General features: G+C 44.8%; 3 protein-coding genes across 5 annotated transcripts; 2 read left to right on the plus strand and 1 right to left on the minus strand.

Moving 5' to 3' along the window:
• Positions 1–8,552: 8,552 nt before the first annotated feature.
• Positions 8,553–13,582, plus strand: LOC119333603 (putative transcription factor bHLH041). Its single transcript, XM_037606448.1, has 7 exons — positions 8,553–8,677; positions 8,767–8,865; positions 8,945–9,050; positions 9,184–9,198; positions 9,295–10,008; positions 10,105–10,482; positions 13,277–13,582. Exons 1-7 carry the CDS (start codon positions 8,553–8,555, stop codon positions 13,388–13,390), a joined length of 1,551 nt encoding a protein of 516 aa, XP_037462345.1. The 3' UTR covers positions 13,391–13,582.
• Positions 13,583–14,008: 426 nt separating this feature from the next.
• On the minus strand, positions 14,009–18,151 carry LOC119328831 (histone deacetylase 2-like). Its single transcript, XM_037601825.1, has 13 exons — positions 17,877–18,151; positions 17,744–17,799; positions 17,532–17,649; positions 17,392–17,454; positions 17,100–17,168; positions 16,827–16,993; positions 16,423–16,487; positions 16,299–16,345; positions 15,745–15,789; positions 15,610–15,660; positions 15,029–15,115; positions 14,586–14,673; positions 14,009–14,497 (listed from the first exon to the last, which is right to left on the minus strand). The coding sequence occupies exons 1-13, from the start codon at positions 17,991–17,993 to the stop codon at positions 14,403–14,405; spliced, it is 1,068 nt and encodes a 355-aa protein (XP_037457722.1). The 5' UTR covers positions 17,994–18,151; the 3' UTR covers positions 14,009–14,402.
• Positions 18,152–18,253: 102 nt separating this feature from the next.
• On the plus strand, positions 18,254–21,616 carry LOC119328830. Of its 3 annotated transcripts, none has more exons than XM_037601823.1 (8): positions 18,254–18,439; positions 18,534–18,668; positions 18,981–19,180; positions 19,513–19,656; positions 19,809–20,014; positions 20,092–20,350; positions 20,578–20,736; positions 21,104–21,616. In XM_037601823.1, the coding sequence occupies exons 1-7, from the start codon at positions 18,355–18,357 to the stop codon at positions 20,704–20,706; spliced, it is 1,158 nt and encodes a 385-aa protein (XP_037457720.1). In that variant the 5' UTR covers positions 18,254–18,354; the 3' UTR covers positions 20,707–20,736; positions 21,104–21,616. The 3 variants fall into 3 exon arrangements, with proteins under 3 accessions (XP_037457720.1, XP_037457721.1, XP_037457719.1); XM_037601824.1 differs by having other exon boundaries at positions 18,255–18,439; positions 21,197–21,616; XM_037601822.1 differs by having other exon boundaries at positions 18,259–18,439; positions 21,155–21,616.
• The last annotated feature ends 2,378 nt before the right edge of the window (positions 21,617–23,994 follow it).

A 23,994-nucleotide genomic window follows, 5' to 3' on the forward strand; every position in this document is an offset into this window, starting at 1 on the left:
ATGAAAAAAAGAACAAAATCCATTTTTTGAAATTTTTAAATTTTGAACATTTCTTTGAAAAAGTAAACTTGAGAAAATAAAAGAAAGAAAAAGAAAAAGGAAAAAATAACACGAAAAGGAGAGAAAAGAAAAAAGAGACAGGAAAAGGAAAAACAAAAACAAAAAAACAGAAAAACAGAAGAAAAAACAGTTTAGGAACGTTCTAGAAGGTTCCCAAAACTGGGGAAAACCGGCTGGAACCTTCCTACAGGTTCCCAAAACCGAGATTGGTGGCTTCTAATGGGCCTGCCTGTCTCGGTCGTTCGCTTCCGCCGCGTGTGCGACACCCGGACAATTTGACGCAGAATGCGTCACATAGGATTTTTCTTATGGAAGTTTCTGGCAAACCTATTGATGTCAGACCTGGGCTTTGTCTCAGAAGGGTCCTTTCTCATCTTGGTTGGTCCATGACAATAATTGGCCTACAAGTTCTAAGGCCCAACTTTAACATCCTCTCGCTGCAGTATGCCACTTTTCCGAAAAACCTTTCGATTTATTAATCATGTATTTCCTAAAAAAGTATTAATCATGCCAGTATAATGAACACCGGAAATAATAAAAATTATATCCAGATCGGTAGACCACGTAGTGATGACTACACGCACTGAAGCGAGCCAAAGGTGCGTCGCCGTCATCGTCCCTCCCTCATCGGAGCCGGCAAAATTTGTTTTAGTAGATAGTCAGGAAATCGTCGTGCTAAGGACCCATAGGACCAACACACTAGAACTGGAACCTCTGCCGGTTGAAGAGTAGAGTGGATCGGAAGGATCAAAGCTGAAGACACGCGAACGTAGACGAACGACGACCAGAACTGAGGAAATTCACCAAAGAACGATCCGCCGGAGACACACCACTCGCCCACCGACAATAGTAGACGCATCATTAGGATGGGGGCTAGACGGGGAGAACCTTATTCCATCTCTAGGGAGCCGCCGTCGTCTCGCCTTCCTGAGTAAGACACAAACCCTAACAAAACTCAAGCAAACATCTAAAAATGACGCCCTCCTGCTAGCAAGGGTCAGGATCCACAGCGGCCCCATGGTCGGAAGGCCACCAGAGACGAGGCGTACCGGAGGCGGCGCCAGCGGGAGGCAGAGGAACACTAACCTTTTTGGGAGAAGGCAGATGATCACAACATATGGACCTACTGTATGCTTTCATCCTTCTTTACCTTTCTTTTCAAGAAACAGCAAATCTAGATCGTCTCAAAATAATCCGACACTCTTTCTAAAAATAAAATAAAACCCAACACTCTTGTTGATGGCAGAAGAAGACAATATCATACATGCTCCCCTTCTCCACACACACATTTTTTAGGAACTCTGATAAGTGCCATACGTGTGACATGAACACATGACAATTCCGAAATTTTTTATGACAAATTTCGTGACGCGAGGATGCAAACTTTAGTTGTCAAGCATGACAATTTTCTTTTCAAATGGCAAGTTTCGGTCTTTTTTGAGGGTTTATTTTTTTTAGATGACAACTTTCGTTGTAAAAAACGTCATGGCTGGAGTGCTTTGTGTCACATGTGTGAAACCTATCATTTGGGTTTTCATATGCTTCCGTAGCAACTAGCAAGTCTTGATCATTCAGAAAAAATACCGGCAAGAAATTGCCAAATCAGTCTGAACGCATGCCATAATAACAGTACGAGTACTGTTCACTGCTTCTTTGTTTCCTGGAAGCTACACTTTCCCAGAATGGCACACCACGTCTTCTCCTGGTCATCATGGTTCAACCCGCTTGATCTGTGTCGCTAGCGAAAAAGTAAAAGTTTTCCTGCTAAATTCTTCTGAAGATCTCGCGAATAATCCACGTTCAGACTTCAGACGATCGACCGGTGCTAATTGTTTCAGGGTAGACTAGTGCAGAAGGACAAGAACGTACACGCGCAGGTTCATATCTTAATTATTTTGTATATATATAGATGTTTTTCGTCAACTCGTTTGAACAATGTATGCCTTGCTGGTCCAATCAAATAGCTGAAGTGGGAAAGTCAGACGTGGTTAATCAGACATGGAACGTTCCTCCCTTCTTTTTTACAGCGTGGAACATTCTACTTCTTTTTACAGCATGGAACATTCCTACGTGGTTCATAGGGTAGACATATTATCGTTGGGAGAAAATAGACTGTGTAAAAAGGACTATATTATGATTTCTTTGGAGTTTTCCGTGATGTTGATTTGATTTCCAAAGTTTTTCACAAAGGAAGAGAGAAATATGTTGGAAAATTTGGGCCGTCCGGTGATACGGATGTCTCCAGGTCATATTTGTATATATACTTTTTGGGGTAAAAAGGAGTTCTATTTCATAGTAACAGGTTACAATCTGCTCATACAATATTATCAATGAAGGGGGCAGATTGTCGCAACCAACAAGCGGTGCTAACGTGACGTGCAAGTATAATTAGCGAGAGAATGTGAAACCGTATTATGTGATCTTAGAATTTTCACAACTTTAAAGCATGTAGTTCTGACTTCCTTAACCAATTGACCAAAAGACGATTTGTCGAGTGAGGCATCCATCATAGTAGAGAGGGCCACCACCGAGTCCGATTGCACTAGGACTGAAAAGTTAGTCCATTCGATAGCCAGAGACATTTCCGATCCTAATAGCTTGAATTTCCGCTTCAAGAGTATTGTTGCAGAAAAACATAATTGGCATGACGCAAAAATGACTAAGCCCAAGTTACCATGCAAGATCAATGCCCGCCCCAGCGTTTTGCTGCGGAATATTTTACAAAAATAAAATTAGAATAGATGATAATAGTATGGCACCACATTCAAGTTCAGTTATTTATTGTTGAAAAATAAACAAAATTGATGTGGATTGTTTGTGTGTGGTAGAAAGTGGAAAGTTGAATGGTTGCATGGACGCTTGATGATTGAAGGGCGTGCATGTGGGAGAAGTGCATGGATGAACCCGGGTACATATGAACCCATTTTGGAAAACACATTTTGCAATGTCAAATTTTTTTGAAAAAGGTGCGCGCGGACATCTCCATATTCTATGTGTGTGCAGAAAGTTTCACAGAAAAATAACTTTTTTATAGCCTGTGCAAAAAAGACAATTTTTTCTACCGTGAAACGCTATTTAGAAGCAGTAAAATTTGTCTTTTTTACTGAGACAAAACAAAAATACTTTTTCACACAAAACTTTGTGCCTTGGACATACCTTTGCCAATATGTATGCATAATTTTTTTTACAATGTTTGAAGATTACAAAATGCGTAAAAAGTACATTTTTGAAAAGCAGGTGCAGATGCCCCTGTGTGCAGATCGTCCACACTCGTGCATGTGGTGGAAAGTTGATTGATAACATGTGATTGATGATGTGGATGGCTTGCATGTGCATTTAAAATGGGAGGTGGCATGTGTGGGACATATGTGATGAGGTGTATATGTTGCATGTTAAGATAAATAATATAGTGGGATGAACTTCTTTTTTTTAGGGTGGGATGAACTTCTTAGTTATAAAGGATATGTATGCCTGATATGTGGTGTACTGGTGTTGCCAAATTCAGTAATATTTGATGGATGGTAATATTTGTGCCTGATATTCTTTTCCGTAATATGTGGTGTTACCAAATATTTGTTAATATTAATTAAAGATTGGTCATGATTTATTTTTATAAACCGGTTTAGATAGTAGATTGGTAGGGTATCGAAGTATGAAAAAAATGGTGGAATGATGGGGCATAGGTGGGAGGTTGGACGAAGGGGTGGTGGGAGAAAATTGAGTGAAGGAATCTTAGGTTCTTTTTAAGCGGTATATAGATAAATGAAGAACCAACCATTTATTTGACATCGTTTTCCCGAAAACCTAAACCTCTGGCTGCAACTAGGGCGACTAGGGCTTTGAGGAGACCCGCCTTCTCGTGCCGTCTTTCACGCGGTTCCCCCGGACCCCGCAGGTACGATTTGTGTAGGTTTATGGTTTAGGGCCCTGGTGGCTTAGGTTTTAGCCGTTCGATATCATGGCTAGCTTGGGGAATGGCGATGACATCGCTGAATAATAAAGCTTTCTACCCTTCCTTGACATGGTGTTCTGCTCGTTGCTGGATGATGGATCTGGTTGCTAGTATATCCGAGTGGGGATGGTGTGGTGGCGGCGGCATCCCTATGGTGGACTTGTGTCCTCAAGCTCTGTCTTTGCGATGGCGTTTGCTCAAGCATCGATGTGGAGCTAGGGAGGTACTACAAGAGCGGATACACATAATGGCATGCATCGACAGCAACCAGAAGACAGTGGATCATGTGTTGGGTTCGTGGCTGGCAACTAGCAAGTATGGTTTATTACTCTAATATCGACAACGAGCAGGCGTGCAAAGATCTGGAGTTCGATGGTATGTCGGGGGTGTTGCCCCGGCAAAATTCTTTCAACGATAATGGCTTCGCCTTTGATAAGCTTCTTTGAAGGTCACAAAAGCTGCATATCAGTTTGTAGTCGCGTCAAGCTTGGGTGAAGAGGTGATCCATCACATTTTCCTGCGATGGTTGATGCGGTAGCGCCGGAGGCGGGTGAAAGGACTTGGCATTAATCTAAAAGGATTCTTCAGTCTTGATTGTAATTTTTTTTATTGGTTGATGGTCCTTTGTGCAAAGACTAGAGTTTTGTTGTTTTTATAGTTTTGTCATATCAACGTTTATGTGGCTTGTAACTTGATCTTTATTATATGAATGAGACATGTATTACCATGTAAAAAAGAACCAATCATTTTTTAGGCATGGATCTCATGTTATTTATCTCGGCCTCAAAATTTTCGCGTGGGCAATGAGTCTAAACATATCTTGCTTTGAAGTTTCAAAAATGAGCCTTAAAACACAAAAAAATGTAGATTTGGTTTCCACCCATTCCAATTCAAGTAGCGAAAATAGTGCCAAGCGTATTATGATGAAGTACTGTTCCAGTGTGAGTGGACTATGACGTGAACTCCCACCTAGAATAAAAAGAGTTACCTTTCACAACTATTGAAAGAGAAGTTGCATTGAATTTGTAACTAGGTGTTCATATATTTCACTGAAGGATGTCTGCGAGCATGCAACTCCCGACGCAAGCATCCATGTTGTGAGTGGTTCCTTGTCAGTATCAGGCAGGGTGGCATCTACTTCTATTCACACATTGGTTGTTGGGTCAACGACCTCGAGAACGTGGTGGATACTCTAGGTCGGGCACATCAGTGTGGAGTGATTGCAGTTAGATCTGTGCCATGACTTGGTCGCCCCGCCCCCCCATGGCTGTGGTGGCGGTCTTAGGCCCGACATGGGGGATTCTTTAGAATTACGAGATCATACTAATGAGGATTGTGAGAATCTTGAGCTCACTAATCAAAAGGATATTGTTAGATGGACCTTAACCAAATGTGAAATTTACTCTGTTAAATCATATTATAGACACCTAATTGAGGATGGGACTAAATTTCCTCACAATTTTCTTTGGAAAGTCAAAATACCTCCTCGGATTAAAGTCTTTATGTGGTTGGTGCTTAGAAAAGGTGTCTTAATTAAAGAGAACCTAACCAGGAGAGGCTCGACTAGTAGTAAACATCGTCCTTTTTGAGGCAAGGACGAATATGTTGATCCTCTTTTCATGCAATGCTCTACCTCTAGAATGCTTTGGAACACTTCGAAATCTGCTTTAATTTGTTGGATTTGCCTCATACTATACATGCTTTGTTTGATGTTTGGATAACTAAATTTAATAAACATGAGAAACATCTTATGGTGGTTGGGGTGTCTGCGTCTTCTGGACTGTCTAGAAATTGATCAACAATATATTTTTATAACAACAAGTTTTCTGATCCTTCCGTGCTTGTTAAAACGCGATAGCATACAACATCAACTCTTTAGTGGTTATTTATGTGCCTATAGAAATTGTATGAAAATCCTTCACTCCCACTTTAAATCTAATTTCCTCCTGGAGTTAAGGTTTTCCACATCAATTTCAACCATTGGGCCAAGAGCAGACCCTATCTCACAGGCTCCAAGACAGTGTCTAAAGGAGTCAGTTACCCATGTCATTACAAAGCCAGATTGTAAGAAGGTTGCCCTTAGCCTTATTGCTAGGATTCCAAAAATCCACTTCAATCACAACACCAGTGCTCATGAAATAAAAAAGCTTGAAACTATTCAGCTCCACCAATTTTGTTTTGTTGGGAAATCTCACAAGAAAAGCATTATTCCCATGAAAGTTGGCTCTCCATGCTCAGTTCCAATAAAGCATTGCATGGAACCCGTAGGATAATGTGGTCTCATTCAACTGTCCAGAGCTCACACTAATAATGGCCATTGGGTTGGCATGTTTTGAAGAAAGAAACTTCTTTGGTGTTCTGAACCAGCATACATCCTAGTTCCTTAGCCCCATATCCTACATACTTAGGTCTTGGGCTGCTTGAGAATAGTGATAGTCTCTCTTACAAACTATAGAGTGCACATGGGCTTTGCCATCCATGTTTTTTGGCACTTGCCACAAGTCAACTCTCTAGTTCTACTTTTTGTAAAAATGACTTTGTTAATCACATTGATGCAGAGGTTGGCGGCCTCAACCTCTTTTTTGTAAACAAACATTTCACCTAAAATAGAGTGATGGTTGAAAGATCCTCAAACATAGTGAGAATGGCCTTGCTATAGCATCCTCTTATGGGCTATTATAGGCAAATACATTCCAACAGAATACAATAAGGGTCTCTTTGGTTCACAGGATTCTAATAGGAGTAGAAAGAAACACACAAATATGATATGAGTGCATGTGCAAGGTAGATGGTTGAAAGACACATAATTTTTGTGAAGTTTAGTTTTGGTTCATGGGGATAGAGAAACACATCAATCCTAATAAACTATAATTTTGCAACTAAGTCCCCACAATAGATGGAAAAATACATGAATCCTAATAAACATCGTCAAACCAAAGTTAAACAACATGAAAAGGTATAGCTAAAATGGTATTATGTCTCTAAGAACATTAGACATGTACTTCATATATAGGAATTCTGAAAAGAGGTATATGAAGATTGTAATTTTCGGGGTTTCCTTTGAAATTAAGATCAAATACTTTTTTCCCTCCAATTCTTTGGACCATACAAATGAATAATGTCACAAAAGGGAAAGTACTTTGGACCATACAAATATTTTTCTCCTCTTTTTTCCCTCCAATTCTTTGGACCATACAAATATTTTTCTCCACTTTTTTGGAAGGCCCTTAAGATTTGTGTGTTATTCTTCTGCGTAATTTTTACCTTCTTTGTACATAGTTACATGGCGCACACACATCTACTGCACAACTTAGATCGTGAATTATCCAATAAAATTTATTATATGCAACAAAAATTATACCCTTGAAATCATTTTGAAGAAAGTTTCTGGGGGTATATCTTTATGGCAGATTGCCATTTTTCAGTTGTATGGCAGATTACTTTGTCTTATTTGTTTTATTGATAGTCAAAGTTAAACTGTGAAAAAATAATGATGATATGCAAATAGGGACGAGGATGAAAACAGAGTGGAAAAAGACGAAACTGGGTGCTATCACATGCGTTTTCATATTTTTATGGAAGCGGAAACGAATAGAGAAACTAAAAAATGAATATGAAAACAAACACTACTAGAAACAAGCGGATAGTGAATACGAAGCGGACACAACAATGGGAGTGGGTATTGATTGGAACTTGAAAATCCTTTGAACCATAGAGGAAAACACAATCAAACCAACAAACTTAATCAATTTTAGCATGGTAAGAAAATAATATGATTAAGTCAGTGACTTGGCATAGTATTATAGTAGTACCGGACAATTGCTCCTGGAGTCTAGTTGAGTACGTGCGTGATATTAAAAAATGGGCCTCACATGGGCCATTCTGCTCACTGAGCCATTGTGTGTTGTTTGATAGTTGGGCCATAAAGCGGTCATAGGTCCACATTAAACATCCACGGAAATGAAAAAATTTATTTTCAAGTATGTTTCGTCAAAAGACACTATTATGTTTTTTCCGTTCCGTATAAAAAAAATCGTTTGCATTTTTGTTTTGGAAAGTTTCATTTCTGCTTTCACATTTCGGCTCCATTTTCGTTTTCCCTCCGAAAATGCGGAAGTTTTTACTCTGTTGTCATATTTGGACCCAACTCAGAGAAAGGGGGAGTACTTTGACGTGAATGCGATTAAGTTCTCCTAGTATTATTATACCCTGATAAAGAAAGGTAAATGTTTCCAAATTAGGCAAGCCGTGCTTACAACCGTAGGATAAATCCTCCCATCCCACATGCCTTTGAAAGTTTGAACGAGTCCACGTGCATTTTGTACTTTTCAAACGACCCGACCCTCTCACCAACTCCCGGCTGCCAGCCTGCCACATCGACTCGATTCTCTCCAGCCTCCACATACATACGCGCGCGCGCCCGCCCTCATGGCAGCGGTAGTACGCGCCGGTCAGAGACAGAGCGCAACGGCCATGGACCTTGGAGCCGGCGGCCTCCTAAGATGAGAGGGACGGCCCCCGCACGGTGGTTTCGGTGCCTATGGACTCCGTCTTCGCGCTCGCGGCCGTGCCCCGGGCGCTCGTCCTGGAGCGCGCGGCGGCGCGCGTCCCCGGCTGCCTCTACCTCTGCCTCTGGGCGCCGGTGACCGCCCAGCTCCCGTCCAGGTTCGTACGCCGCGCTGCGGCGCCGTTGGTCTTCTCGAGTCTTTCTGTCCTTTGCTCTTTATGGCGTATTTTGCTGCGGTGCTCGCCAGCCATTTGTTCTGCTTGGACGCGTGGATCGGCGGCGGCGGTGCTCGCGCACGGGCGAGCTTCGAGGCGTACCGGGGAGCGCTCTGCGCCGTCGTAAGCGGGTACGCATTGCAATGCACAGCTCGGTCCTCAGCTTCTTCGAGACCCATTCTCTCTGACGATGGCTGGTCGAGCATGCAGGTGCGTGCCGGGGTGGGCGTACAGGGAGGGCCGCGCGTACGTGGAGCTGCCGGAGCCGGACCTGACGGCGTCGGCGTCGCTGCAGGTGCAGCAGCAGTTCTACCATGTCAGTCAGCGTCTACGAAAACTTCTCTTCCATCTTGCAGTTGCAGACCATCGATTGCGATAGTTCGGTCTGCGTTTGAACTTTGAAGCTGATGGCTGACCTTTTGCTCGTTTCTCTCTGTTTGTCCCTGCAGGAAGCCGGCACGAAGGTACGTACATCAACGGCGACGCCTCATTGTTTTTACGCATTGCGTCAATGGCGCATATATTCATTTGTACATGGGTTGATCTGGTGATCACGGCAGATGGCGGTGTTCATGGGCTGCGAGAGCGGCGAGATCGAGATCGGGCTGTCGACTACATCGGTGGCAGCGGCGGCGGTGGCGGACCACGTGCACCAGTCCTTCCTGGAGGACCTCCTCCAGCTGCCGCCGACAGGGCTGTCGTCCTCGTCCTCCCCCGTGCCGTCACTCTCCATCGGGAGCCCGGAGTACTCCTCTCTCATTCGCGCAATGGCGACGCCGGTAGCAGCGGCGGGCGAGCCATCCACGCGGCCACCGATGATGCAGGCGTCGCCGCTGGCCGGCTTGCTCGCGCCGATGGCCGAAGCCGACGATTATGCCTTAATGGCGCAGGCAATGCTCGCGGTCACCCCCTCCTCCGGTCCGCCGAGCACCTCCACGCTGCCGCCTCCGCCGTGTCCGCCCTGGCTGGCCAGCCACCGCTCGTCGCCGCGGCGGACGACGGCGTTCAAGCCGTATCGCGCGGCGCTCTCGCCAAGGGCGCGGCCGCGGCCAGGCGCGCCGGGGCAGAGGATGATGAAGGCGTGCATCTCCCTCCTGGCGAGCGTGCACACGGCAACGCGCAACCGGACGGAGCTCGCCACGGCGCGCCACGAGGGCAGCAGCGCGCCGTCCACCACCAGCCAGCTGCACCACGTGATCTCGGAGCGGCGCCGGCGCGAGCGGCTCAACGACAGCTTCCAGACACTCAGAGCTCTGCTCCCTCCCGGTTCCAAGGTACGACTCCAAAGTCCAAACCCAAGATCATCTCGCCATGGATGCACGATTCACAGCAGCATCTCATCGCGATCGTTCACTCCATTCGTTCTGCAGAAAGACAAGGCCAACGTCCTCGCGAGCACGACGGAGTACATGGCGAGGCTGGTATCCCAGGTGTCCCAGCTCAGAGAGAAGAACCTGCAGCTCGAAGCGCGGCTCGGCCTGAACCAGAGCCCAGGCTTTGACCCCTCGGGGAAAACGGTGGAGGTGGAGGTGACCACCGGGGCGTCGACGTCGACGTCGGCGACGCCAGGTCAGCAGTCGCGGGAGGTGAGCGTGCGGGTGACGGTGCGGGCGGAGTGCGACATGTCGGACTTGCTGACCCCGCTGCTCGCGCGGCTCAAGGACGCCGGGGGTTTCGCCGTGCTGTCCGTGGAGGCGAGACAACAGAGCAGCGCGCTTGCACGGGCCAGCCTCACATTGCGGATCGCGGTAAGAGCTCGTACGGTCGTACCGCTTCGTTTCCTCCGTATGGTCGCATGTGTTGCACTTTTTTTTAACACATAAGCGCTCGTATACACGCGCATACACTCACCCTTTAAACGCATACATGTACATCTTATCCTTATGAGCACCTTCGAAAGACTGAGCCGACATATTATCTTAAGATTTACAAAGTCATCGTAGGCACCTCGTCGTCGACGGGAACGTCTCCTTCCACTGAATGCGCATCGCCGAAAATCCTGAAATAAATCCAAGAATAAATACGCACACCAAGATTTGAACCCTGATGGACTGGGGATACCACAGTCCCTCTAACCATCCAACCACAGGTTCGCATGTGTTGCACTAGTGAGTAGGGTTCAACTAACATTTCGTTCCCAAATACTCCCTCCGGTCCATATTAATCGTCATTGATTTAGTAGAACGTTTTGGATTTTGCATAGCCTCTCGTGAGCAACTTTGACCTCCTCTCTTTTAACTATGTACATGGAATATTTTTTTTTAATATTTTAAAATTATTTTTCAAGACAAATATAGCGCTATACAGTTTTTGGGGTATACCATGTGAGTGACACGCTTCTTGGATGGGTGGTTTATGTTATAATCCACCAAATTTAATCCAACGTTAAAAAAATTATATTGTTAGATTCCTACTGGAAATAAGTCTTGGATGGTATAATTATTTGACACATGCTCCCTTCCTTCAGGATCAATTAAAAAATCTCCTCAACTAAGACAGATGGAGGGTGATGAAATGTATTTCGTAGTTTGCAAAAGTACTCAATTAGCGCACTCATTTTTCTTTACTAACGTATTAATTTATATTAACTACAACACATGCATGAGTGGCAGAGCAGGAATTTACATGCATTTGTGAGTTTTCATTTAGGGGGTGTTTGTTTCCAGAGACTTTTTTTGTGTAGGGACTAAAAAAAGTCTCTCTTAGAGACTTTTTTACCAAACGGGAGGGACTTTTAAGGGACTAAACTAGGCATTTGGGACTAAATGAAGAAGACTCTCAAGGAGAGTCTTTTTGGGACTTTTCCAACAATGCCCCTCCATACACCCATTGGCCCGCCACCCCATGGTGTTATTTAATTGTTATTTTTTTATATACTAGGGGCAACATGGTCATTTAATAACCTCTAAGAAAGGGACTAGGGACTTTTTAGTCTCTGAAAACAAATAGGGAGGGACTTTTTAGGGACTATGGACTTTTTAGTCGGGACTAGAAAAAGTCCTAGGACTAGAGAACCAAACACCACCTTAGGCTGGCCATAGTGGGAGTAACATAACCGGTAACATGCACTTGGGACTAGCAAACATGCTTATGTGACACACAATTAAAGAAGAAAGAAAGGTTTAGAGTAACATATGTTGATACCGTGTCATGTTAAATGTTATGCTACTTTGTGTCATGCATGACAATAAATATGATCATTTATGATACTACTTTATGATACTATGCATTATGAAGGTAGTATTATACACTAGTATCATATGCATGATACTAGTATATGATACTTCTCACTATGACTAGCCTTAATCCTTGCATGTAGCAATTTAATGTGCATCGAAATCCAAACATGTGATATAGAGCAATAAAAATAGGACTAACAAATTAGAAAAGCAAAAAAGAAACAAAAGAGATATAATCTTTCAAACGGAAAGGAAGGAGTACACCACATTTTATTACTCAAAATCCTTAGTCAAAGATAAATTTCAGAACACACACGGAGAAGTATTACTCCCATATTTTCCGGTTTATAAGGCCCACGCATATTTCTAGATCAACAATTCAACCTAGTATGTAATATGAATTGTATATTGCGAAAGTTACTTCGTTAGAAAACATAACATTTGAATATTTATAATGTTATATTTTTGTGATACGTAACTCATATTTTGTTGGTGAAATTATCAATCTAGGAAATTTTGTGGGCCTTACAAACCGAAAAGGAGATAGTACTAATATTTAATTTGGTGTGGGGTTGACTAGCTTTCATGCTCGACAGGAAGGGAAAATTAGCGTGATTGACCTCAGCTAGACCATTTTTACGGAAGATTCGAAGAATCTAGACTAGCCAGCGACTACGCTGATGAAAGCTGTGCTAGGTCAAAGTTAGTTTTCCTGAGAACCGGACACGCGTCAAACCAGCATTAAGTTAATCCGGCTGTTTGAATTGGTTTTACGTTTTAGCAGACATGACTCGCTTTTGACCAGTTAAACAATCATATATAGCTGAATATACTCCTGCCTGAATTACACACGTTTCCAAGCCTTCAAGGCTCCATTGCCATGTGGCCACGAATTATGACCAAGAAACTGGATATGTGACCAAGTAAAACCAAGCAAAGCAGCAGAGCCATCGCTCTTCCTTCAGGCATTCTCTTCAACCAGGTCTCACTTTTCACTGCCACAAGTAAAATACTTTCTTCAAACCGCGCTGCGAATTAGCCATGGTCTTGTTTTAGCCAGCTGCCATGCCTTCTTGATCCGGTTTAAGAAAAATGCAGACTTGATGCAATATCATCATCAAGGAAACATCTGCCGTAGTTAGTTTCTTAATTGATGTGTCTTTCCGACACTGACAATGACAGAGTATTATTTCCTCCGCCTCATAATATAAGACGGAGGGAGTAGATACGTACGATAGTGATCAAGGAGTTCCAGCGACCTGGCATGACTGGGTTAATTTAAACTGGACATAGACGCGGTCAGGGTACTTACCGATGAAGCTTATTAACCGGAGGCTGACGAACCTTTCAAATGTTGCTGCAGGAGGCTGGCGACGACGCCGTCGACGCGACACGGCTCGAGGAAGCTCTGGCGAAGGTCGTCGAGGACGCGGTGACGAAGACGCCGCCGCCGGTGCCACCCCCAAGGTCGCCGTAGGCAGGATGTTGGTATTGAGTATTGACCGTGTCAGGGAGCCCGAGAAGGAGGCAGGAAAATGACTGTGCTTGGTCGCAATGGCGGCCTCTCTTTTTTTTTCTTTCTCTCGTCTTTTACCCATGTAGCATTGTTGTTGAGTTTTGGTAGTGTCGGGTCAAGATTGAAGGCCTCCTATTTTAGTGTAACGTAGTCCTCGGCTTGCTGATAGTTAGTACAGTAGTTACTTGTCGTCTATGCAAGGCCTGATGTTGCAGTTTTGACATGAGATGAATCGGTTTTCCGAATTTTCCTTTTTGCTGGCACCAGAGTTGGTCAACTTCCTGCACAGTATATGAGTCGGCTCTAGGCACTGACGAATTTTGTTTGAAAGGAGTAGCCTGGCATCAAATTCGAGCACTGGATGATGAAGCTCGGTGGTTCAGTGCCAACTACCAAGATGGTCACCCCTAAAAAAACTACCAAGATGGTTTCCTGGCAGCTTCAACTATCTGTTTCTTTCCGCCGAGAGCTGTCATGATTCTAAAAGGGAAGGAACCAGAGTTCCAAGTAGCAGGAATTACAAAACAGATACCATCCAACAAACCGATGATGAAAGCCCCAAAAAATGGTCTTGTCAGGAAAGCCGGCATGACAAAAAAACATCATACTATATCTCTTCTTGATAACCTTCAAGATCTATACAGTGCAGATTCTTCAAGCAGTATTTATTGGCTTCCCACAAGAAAATAGTAACTGAAACCCGTATAGTATATAGTATAGTTTGACGATGGGGATCAACGGCGATCTCCGGGTGTTATCTCTCTTGTCATCATGGCGCTCTCAGCTTCCCTATTGCGTAATCTTCTTGGAAACAAAGGCCTTATGACAGTATGTACAAGGTGACAAGACTTTTTGTGATTTATAGTACATGCTAATATGACAGAACTGTAAACCTCTTCTTACACACTATACATCCAGTGGATGTGGATGTGCCCTTCAGTTTGAACGCTTGTGGGTGGCAGAGGCTCCTCTTTTAGTCTGGCTGGCTACCTAGCTGTATCAAGTCCTTCTGTGAGAGATTGGTAATCGAATCTGCGATTACACGTGCGCTCGACTTCATGTAGCCTCCTGAGAAGGGGTGGGTGGGGCATGAGCAAATCGGTATGTCATTCGCAGAAAGGAACAAAAAACACAGAGTGCAGGAGAAGCCGCTCACCTGATGTCATCATGACAAGTGGAATGTTCTGATCTTTTGCAAATCTGAACACCTTCTCATCTCTGATCACCACACCTTCAGGGCTTATCTAGAATTTGGGGAGAAAGCATGCAGCAGCAGTATAACAGTATAACACTAATTAGTGCAGGGAACACAAGCAAAACAAAGGCAATAATATGTTGTTTATAAGTATTTATTGTTTATTATACTTCTGCGCCCAATGATTTATTTTCCAGTTTACTGTTGTAGGCAGAAAATTCTAGCTTAGGAAGAGAATTATTGAAACATACCAAGTCATGTTGCAATTATGCGTTCATGGTTAAGTTCTGTAATCTTTAGGATAATATCATTAGAAAAATTATGCAGGTTGCACCTACATTCTGCACAGGGAGTTACTTATGGACCTGATCTTTGTCAAAATATTGAGTTGATCAGAGAAGTACCTTCAAGTTGCCCAATGGATCACCATCCAGGATGTCTGTCCCAGCATTATAAATAATAAGCTGGGGCTGGAATCTAGTTTGGGCGACCTGCAAACAACATGCTCCAAAAGGAATTCTAAATAGCGTTTGGTAAAAATAATTATATTTAAATTGCGGACAACAAGAATTAATAGTTAAAGGGAAAGTGCCAACTGCTTTGAACTCATCATATATTATTTTCCCATTTCAAACCTCCTTTTCAGTTGAAGATAGATGCAAATAACTTCATTCAATACCATCGATGCTTTTATATCACATTCTAAAATAGTATATTAAAAGTCACCTCTACATCCAGTTTAGTATAAGCTTCAGAACATAAATCATGTCATATACTCCCTCAATCCATAACAAACTGTAAGACGTTTTCTATGTCCTATGCAAAACCAAAAAACGTCTACATCTTGGTACAGAGGTAGTATAATATATGGCACCTAACATAACATCTTTCACCTATTTGTCCCTAAGAATTGCAGTGCATAGGACAACTCCATTTATAAATGCAAATATTAGCGAGCACCCCATCTATAATAGTGTGAAGGTACCTTCAAAGCCTTGTCAAGCTGATCCAAGTAATCATCTGTTTCTGTCCCACTCTGAAAATGCACAATGGTGCACTCAACTCATATTTGAATTAAATGAAGAAAAATATGATCAACAGCTTGCAAAGTCCAACTTACAACTAACTCAACTTTCTGATCAATATATCGCTTAGCAGCATGATCCTAAAATAAAGTCACATCAGTTCACATAGAACATAAGAAATATTACTAGTACTAAGTAAAACGGAATGATAATACACAATGACTGAAGTTAAGGCTGGTGACAATAACAACAGACTAATCTTCGAAGAGTGGGTGTCATAGATATCATAGCAACACTAAAAATTGATTTATGTACACAGCTGACTGCTGTTCTTTTAGTTCTGGTAAATGCCTATTTGTACCGAACTCTTCTCCTTTTCAATGAAATGAAACGCAAAATCTTTTTGCGTTTTCTCGAAAAAAGAACTGGATGGTATCTTCCAAAACATGATGTAGAATATGCATTTATGGGATAGGGAAGAAAACTTATGCTCAACACCAGGACACGGACAAAAATTCTTGATAAATAACCTCTACACCATAAGCAATCCTTAACCACATATTGCATAAGGGTAGTCAGAGCATAACCACCAGCAGCAAAAAATTGACGTTCCACAGGTGTGACAAGAATTCTAGATTGTGGTTCTTACAAACGGATAAATTCCAGCATTGTACATGTCCAAAATGTAAACCCTTCCTGCAAGTGAAAATCGGCATCACTGTGTCATCGTAGTGAAAACAAAAATGCATACGAGAACAAAATATATGACATACCATCATGAGCAAAATCCTTCTCATGACCATTTCCTTGGTGAGCATCCAGATCTATGATCATTACTCTGCAAGTATTTAAATGGGAATAGGTGCTTATGAAGCTAAAATAGTTAGTAAGCAATGTACATATTGGTTTGCATCCTTGCATTCACTGCCCACACATGTACTAGGTAACTAGCCAAGCAGCATAAGGTGCTTGCGAAGATGCGAACAAGCATAGCAAAATCCCTAGGGAATAAAGCAAGATTGGCATGACAGAGGATGCTTACCAACACAGATATTTGACAGAATATATTTACAGCTGTCAGGCAAGCACATATGTTATATAAGCCAAACAAATAGTTTGCAGAGATTAAAGGAACATAGTTTCTACAGCTACAGTCCAGCCAGTATAGGCTTCTCACCTTGAAATATCCAGACGGACAAACGCAAACTGAATGCAGAGCGTAATATCAGCGTATGCACAAAATCCACCCCCTTCCTCCGCCGAACAATGGTGAAACCCTCCACCGACATTAATCGCCCATCCTCTCTCAAGCGCAAGTTTAGCTGATAAAATGGACCCACCCACCTATGGAAGAAAGAACTAGCTTACAGAGTTTCCCTGGCAGTGGCACCCAAATTATGCACCTGGTACTTCTCAGTACAGACGGGAGCACCGAATCACGAGAGATCACCTGTTTCCGGAAGGGGTACAGTAGCCTTTGCTGTACGAGCCAATTAGGAATGAGCGTTAATGGAGGAACCTGAGATAAAACATCTCGTTTAGCAAACCGTGCCATCGTAATTTGCTACTCCCTCCGTTCATAAATATAAGACGTTCTAACTTTTTTTTTCTGAATCGAACGTATATAGACACGCTTTAGTGTGTTTGTTCACTCATTTCAGTACGTATGTAGTCTTGTGAACGGAGGGAGTATCAAACTATCAATCAGGCCACCAATTCAACTTCCCCTGAGAAACTAGTACCTCTACAATGGCTGCAACCCTGAAGCTGCTCTTGAGGCTGTTCAAGTATGCCTCCGTGTGAACCTGGCCAAGCAGAGCCATGGAACAAACTTAAAGGGTATCAGACAGTATGAACCAAGTGAAAACAGATTGTTTCCTACCACCAGCAGGTCTTCCCTGGAAGCCTCCAATGGCTCCACCACTCGGTTCTTCTCCAGGTGGCCTTCTTTGGTGAGGAACCTGCATATGCGGCCCCATTTGGAGGAATCGAACGGGTGCCTGCACATCACAGGACGCGCGTAAGCCATGGTCCGATGCACGTCTACGCAGCTAGGCAGACGGTGGAGGAGAGGCGGGAAGCAGAGCAGCTCACATCTTCTCGATGCCGAGGAAGGCGATGTCGTACGCCGTGGAGTAGACCACCGGAGCCTGCCAGGCAACCGCAGCCACGGATTAACGGGTGATCGGGGGTGAACGGAGGAGCGTCTCCCGGACGGACGACTGACCTTGGAGCCCGGCACGTCGAAGTAGAGCTTGCTGGAGATGATACGGTTGCGGCGGAGGGCGTCCGCCGGCGTGGCCCCCGGCACGGAGGCGCCGGCGGCGGCGGACGACGAGGACATCCCGGCCGCCGGCCTGGACGAGAGGGCTCGGGCGGGGATGGAGAGGGGGCGAATGGTCTCGCGGGCTCTGGGCTGGGAGTTGCGTTGTGTTGCCGCTTACCTCCCGCGGGGCAGAGGCGCCATGGCGATGGGGCTCGGGAGAATCAGAATCACTCGGTGGCGTGGCGGTGCTCTACTTTTTCTGAGAAAGTTCTTGTGAAGTTGGATATTTGCATTGCTAGCCCTCCTTCCCTTGCTTCACGGAATCTCTGGAGTTTGGAGCGCACGAATGCAATTTACGCGGAAGAACGGTGGCTGAATGTAAAATATCCACCGCCGCCGCCGAGGGGAAACTCGCTCTCGCTCCGCTGCCGCCGCTTCCATGGCGATCTCGAGGCCCCGAAGCCGCGGCGTCCCCCTCATCCCGCTGCTGCTCCTCATCCTCCTCGCGCCGTTAATCTACTCCGGTACGGCCCCGCGACGCCTTCCACCCCTCGATTCCAGCACACACACTGCGCGGTTCGCCCTGCTGACGATCCAATCTGGTGTCGCTTCTTGCAGTTTCCAGGCTGCGCTTGAGCTGGGCGCCGGAGAGGGAGCTGGGCATGCCGCCTCCCGCTCTGCCGAAGCGTCCCGACCGCCTCGTGCTCGGCCCTGCCGCCGGCCAGGGCCGCCCCGATCGCCTCCAGTGCCAAGGTTTCTCCTCTTAGTTTCGGTTGCTCGCATTGTGACTTGTGATTCTCATTTGCACTGTAAGCTCTAACTGCATTGTACCAGTTTGAAACAACTCCAAGGAGATTAGGAAACGAGAATCCCGTTATCAGTGCTTAAAGATTGTAACATGCTGTTCTGAATGTAAAATTGATCACGGTCTAGAATGTCCTGTGTATGCTTAATAGTGCCAGTTAATGCTGCAGGATACCACATAAGATTATTCATACTTCTGTAGCGTGAACGGAATCAGCATCTATTGTGTATCCACTGACTGCATTTTACCATTTTCTCCAGGACTTAAAGCTGTGAATAAGATAAGCTTGTCAAGTGAACCGGGAGAGCATGTTTCTTTTGTTACAGTATTCACAACCTATAGTTCTGACCCAGCTGGGGCTGGCAAACCGTCATCGGATGTTGTAACTGTTGGAAAGCATTTTTATAGCAAGGAGGAAAGGTCCATGGCCATTCTTAACACTTTCATCAGCTTCATACAGGTGGATCTTCCTTTTCCTCTTGTTTGTGCTGTCCACTAACTATGAAGATAATTGAATTTCTTATCATGTTGGGAATGATTCATAATCACTGTCAGCTAAGAGAATACTGAGAGTAGTTCAATGGTAGTAGAGAAAGAGAAGAAATTACAGCGAACACTGTAAATAGAACATTGATACCACTCTGACTCCCCTCTTCTTTTATGTAGTATGTTTGATTGCCTTCTGGCATATAAATTGAATCCTCAAAAAGTAGAAGGAACACATGATCTTCCTGCATTATCGATTGCAAGGATGTTTGCTTAACATCTGATCTTATTTATAGAACTATGTAGGTGTCAATGCCAAAAAGCAATGTGATAATATTGACTGATCCTAAATCCAAGTTGTCAATAAATCAAGGGAAGGCCTCAATACTGCCTATCGAGGGAAATTATTCTCGGGGCAACCTGATGCTTCAGAGGATCAAGTCCTACATTGTAAGTTTGTATGCTTCATGCAAACATCTTCCTGCATATGCTTTTTTCGGAAGTACTGGTTGCATGATTTGGAAATATTACTGCATGCAACCATCTGTATGTGTTAATTTTTTCAGAAGACTGATATATTTGTGTGTCTGGTCCATATGTAGGCCTTTCTAGAGCTAAAACTTGAGGAGGTTGACCGTGTGAACTGTGTTGTTTTCACTGACTCTGATATGGCAGTGGTTGAGGATCTTGGACATATCTTCACGAGCTATCCTCATTGGCACCTTGCTCTTACTTTTCGTAATAACAAAGGCCAACCCTTGAACTCTGGATTTGTAGCGGTGAGAGGGACCAGAGATGGCATCTCTAAGTAAGTGAACATCTATGTAACAGATCTTGGTATGAAAACTTGGCATTGAGTTAAATAATTCCTTCATTTGCTTTCAGGGCTATCGACTTCTTCAACGAGGTTCTTAAAGCATACAATCTAAAGTATATGAAGGCGTCCCGCATGCTTGGTGATCAGTTAGCACTGGCATGGGTTGTGAAGTCTTATCTACCATCAGCCTTTGGGAAGTTTTCTAGGCATGAAACATTTACTGGTGAAGTCAATGGAGCATCTGTTCTGTTTTTGCCTTGTGAAGTTTATAATTGGACTCCACCTGAGGGTGCTGGACAGTTTCATGGTATGCCCTTGGATGTTAAGGTACAGTATGTTTCCTACTCTTAAGAACTTATTCTATCCATGTTCTCCTCGTGATAAAATTTAGCTTTGTTTAACCACTAGTTGCACAGTTATATTACTAGTACACTGCTTTTCATTGTTGCCACTTGTCCAGTGTTCCGCTTGCTGATTTTGGGGCATGTTAATATATCCAGCATTTTTTTCATTAAATATATGATAACATGCCAAATCTGATATAATGTTCTTAGGTTGTCCATTTCAAAGGTTCAAGAAAGCGTTTGATGCTCGAGGCATGGGATTTCTACAATTCAACCTCTCAATTATCTGATATGTTGTGCCTAATCTTGAAGAGTGGCAGAACAAAATATGACTTCTGAACCTTTTGTTCCACACTGAAGTTACTTCTGGTACTTTTTCTCTCCTTATAGACATCACAAGCTGGTTCAGCATTTTGTGCTTTATTTTCCTTCATCTTAGTTCATTCAACACAATAAGGACTGGTTCAGTTGGAAGAGGTTTGAAGGGGATTTAGGAGGATGAAATCCCCTACAAGTCAAAATCCTCCTCAAATCCTTTCCAATCCTCTTTGAGAGAGGTTTAACCGAACAAGGTTTAGTAGTCTTTGTTTACATTTTATTTTATATATGAAAGAAAACACAAAAGGATTTAGTTCATATTCACGAAGCCCTAGATTTTTGGGGCAGGTTTCTCCTTTTGCTCCTCAGCCCCCTTGTTTGTCTAATGCTTTATGTACGGCTTATAACTTGTTTACAGGTTTCTACAAAGTGTGCTTTGCTCTGAAACAGCCTTGTCTTCTTTTCACAGTTGATCCTTGTTGAGCACCAGATAAGTATCTATTTGTCACAGGCTCCAACTCTGCAGTTCTGAGTGATTACAAGAATTCAAGCGCCACATAATGCAAATAGAGTCATGAGGAACTCAGGTTGCGCAGAAGGAAAACAGGGTGATCCAGACTGTTGAGGGTAGCTCGGCAGTACGAGAGATTGGTGGCAAGGCTCCCCGTGGAAGGTGGAGCATTCATACACGATATTGGTTAGGAGTAGCAGGGTGATCATGTAGGAACTCACCAGTTGTTTTGGTGATGGCTTTTAGTAGCTTTGTCACCCTAACCCTTCATCACTATTCATGCTGTAACAGTTTCTTGGTTGTGGCTGATGAGGCTACTGGAAAATTTTCACTTCCAGTACAGGTTGTTTTGACAAATGATGGTGCCTTTTTAAATGAGGAACGTCAGGCGGTACTCGATTCTCTTATCCTGTAGTTTTATGATGGCTTTTACCCAACGAAGCTAGTAATACATTTCCAAAGAATCTTTACCCAACGAAGCTAGTAATACATTTCCAAAGAATCTTTAACCAACGAAGCCAGTAATACATTTCCAAAGAATTTTTAACCAAGGAAGCCAGTAATACATTGTACTAAGAAAGAATAATATAATTGATTTAACCAAGGAATGTGATGACACACTGTAGCTTCGGTAAGATCATGCTAAGTCTCATGGTAGCAAGACCATACGAAGTTACCAACTCCTGATGTAATAACAGACACCACTACATATGATACGACCATGCTAACTCCTATACTGATGCTCATCACTGCATCCCTAGGTAGCTATGGTAAGATCATGCCATGTCCCGAGACTCGATGAAGGCGACGACGACGGTGGTGTCGTCCTTCTTCCCTCCGGTTTTATTCCGTCCGTGTTCCCGGGCGGCGACGCTGAAGGGCGTGTCCTGGGTACGCCTCGCCGCGGCGTAAGCCTGGCTGGCAATGATGTCGGCCATGTTTTTCGGCGTGAAGCTGAGCGCCTGGCCCGACTGCACGATCTTCTCCAGCATCGCGTCGAACACGTTGTCGAAGAGCCCGTCGGACGCGACCACCACCACGTCGCCTTCCTCCACGGCGATCTCGCCCACTGCCGCGTCGCTGACCTTGTTGCTGTCGTCGGAGTCGGAGCTGAGCTGGAACGGGCAGTTGAAGTAGCACTGCTGCGGCTGCGACCGGTGCAGGATCCGGCCGTCGCGGAACACGGCGAAGCCGCTGTCGCCGACGTACGCCCACCTGAGGGCCCTCCCGGCGAGCGACACGATGACGGCCGTGGACGCCGCCGGCGTGCCGGACGCGGTCGTCTGCTGGTACGCCTTCTCCAGCAGCGCGTAGGGGCAGATGCCGCCGGGCGGCGGCGCGGCGGAGGAGGACGCCACGACCTCCGACAGGGCGCTCGCCATGAGCCCGCGCGAGAACGCGGCGGCGTCCAGGCCCTCCAGGCGGCACCCCCCGACGCCGTCCGCCACGCCGATGACGCCGGCCACGGCGTGGAAGAAGTGCGCGTCCTCGTCGTGCTCCGGCAAGTAGCACGACGCGGCGCTCATCCTCAAGGCCGCGCCCGTGGGGGGATTGCTCCGCCGCGCGCGAGGCTGCAGCTGCCGCGCCAGGGAGGCGGCGTAACTCGCGACGTCCTCGCGGCCGGCGGCGGCGGAGGGCGGCAGGCTCCCGAGGCGGATGCCCACGGCGATCCGGAGGGCCGCGGGGGTCCGGCTGCTGATCTCGCTTAGGGTTTGGCGGATCTGCGGCGGCGCCTCCATTGGCCTCGCTGGAGTTCTCGATGGATAGGGCGCGCGAGTCCTTTGCTCCCTCGGGCGGTCGATGGATCGATCGAGTTCTTGGTCCTCCTGGCTTATTATACTACTCGCTCGCGATCGATCGCGCTAGGGTTCTTGGCTTCGCGAGCTCCCGCGTTTCTTCGCCGGCGCGCCAGCGCTTGCGGCTCCTCTTCGTATTCGAATTCGCGGGGCGGGAGTTGTTGGCTCTGCTTTGCCTTCGAGCTGACGCGCGTAGAAGCAGACCGTATAGGACTCGCTTCCGATACGGTACAGGAGTATCGTATACCGTAGGATGGGGTCACTGCAGCCTTTTTTTTTAGGATGTCGATATTGGTTGAACGTTCCCAGACCGAAATAGGAACGATTTCGGTTCGCGCCCTTTCCTGCAAATATAAAAACGGAGAAAAAAGCCAGTAGCGAAACATAATAAAAAGGCCATAATTTTGTTTTTCTTTGCTATGACAAATAAAAGCCATGTCTTTAAAAACCAGGAAATTTGCCATGGCAACTTAAACTAAAATTTGCAATGCGAATAAAAAGTATTTTTGCCATGACAAAAATGCAATCCTTTTGCCATGGAAATAAATTAAAAAATGCTATGGCTATGCAAGTATATTTAAGATGCTACATAGTAAAAAAAAATCATGTTCCGGAGATGTAAGTTTGCCATCATACTTAAATTAAAATTGTCATCCTCTTCACAATAAATTTGCCATCTCCTTCGAGAGCCTCCTCAAGGCAATCCCATATTTTCTTTGCGGTTTTAAGGAGAGCAATGGAGCCACTATAGTCTTCGGTCACAGCGATGCGCAACATGTTGTGTGCGGTTGCATTGAGTTGGTCATCAACCGCTTCTCTTGGAGTGAGATTCATTGGATCCTTGGGGTTGAATCCATTAACCACAATCCACCACGGTTGGGTTGAAGCACTGCGCATGTAAGACTCCATATCTATTTTTCACTTAGCAAACGCATTAGCTTTCAAAGGGGGCGGATGCCCAACAAGATTAATGCGAGGGTGTTGCAAAGGTTGAGGTGAGTA

This window comes from Triticum dicoccoides, chromosome 7A (assembly GCF_002162155.2).
Source record: "Triticum dicoccoides isolate Atlit2015 ecotype Zavitan chromosome 7A, WEW_v2.0, whole genome shotgun sequence".
Classification (NCBI taxonomy): Eukaryota; Viridiplantae; Streptophyta; class Magnoliopsida; order Poales; family Poaceae; genus Triticum; species Triticum dicoccoides.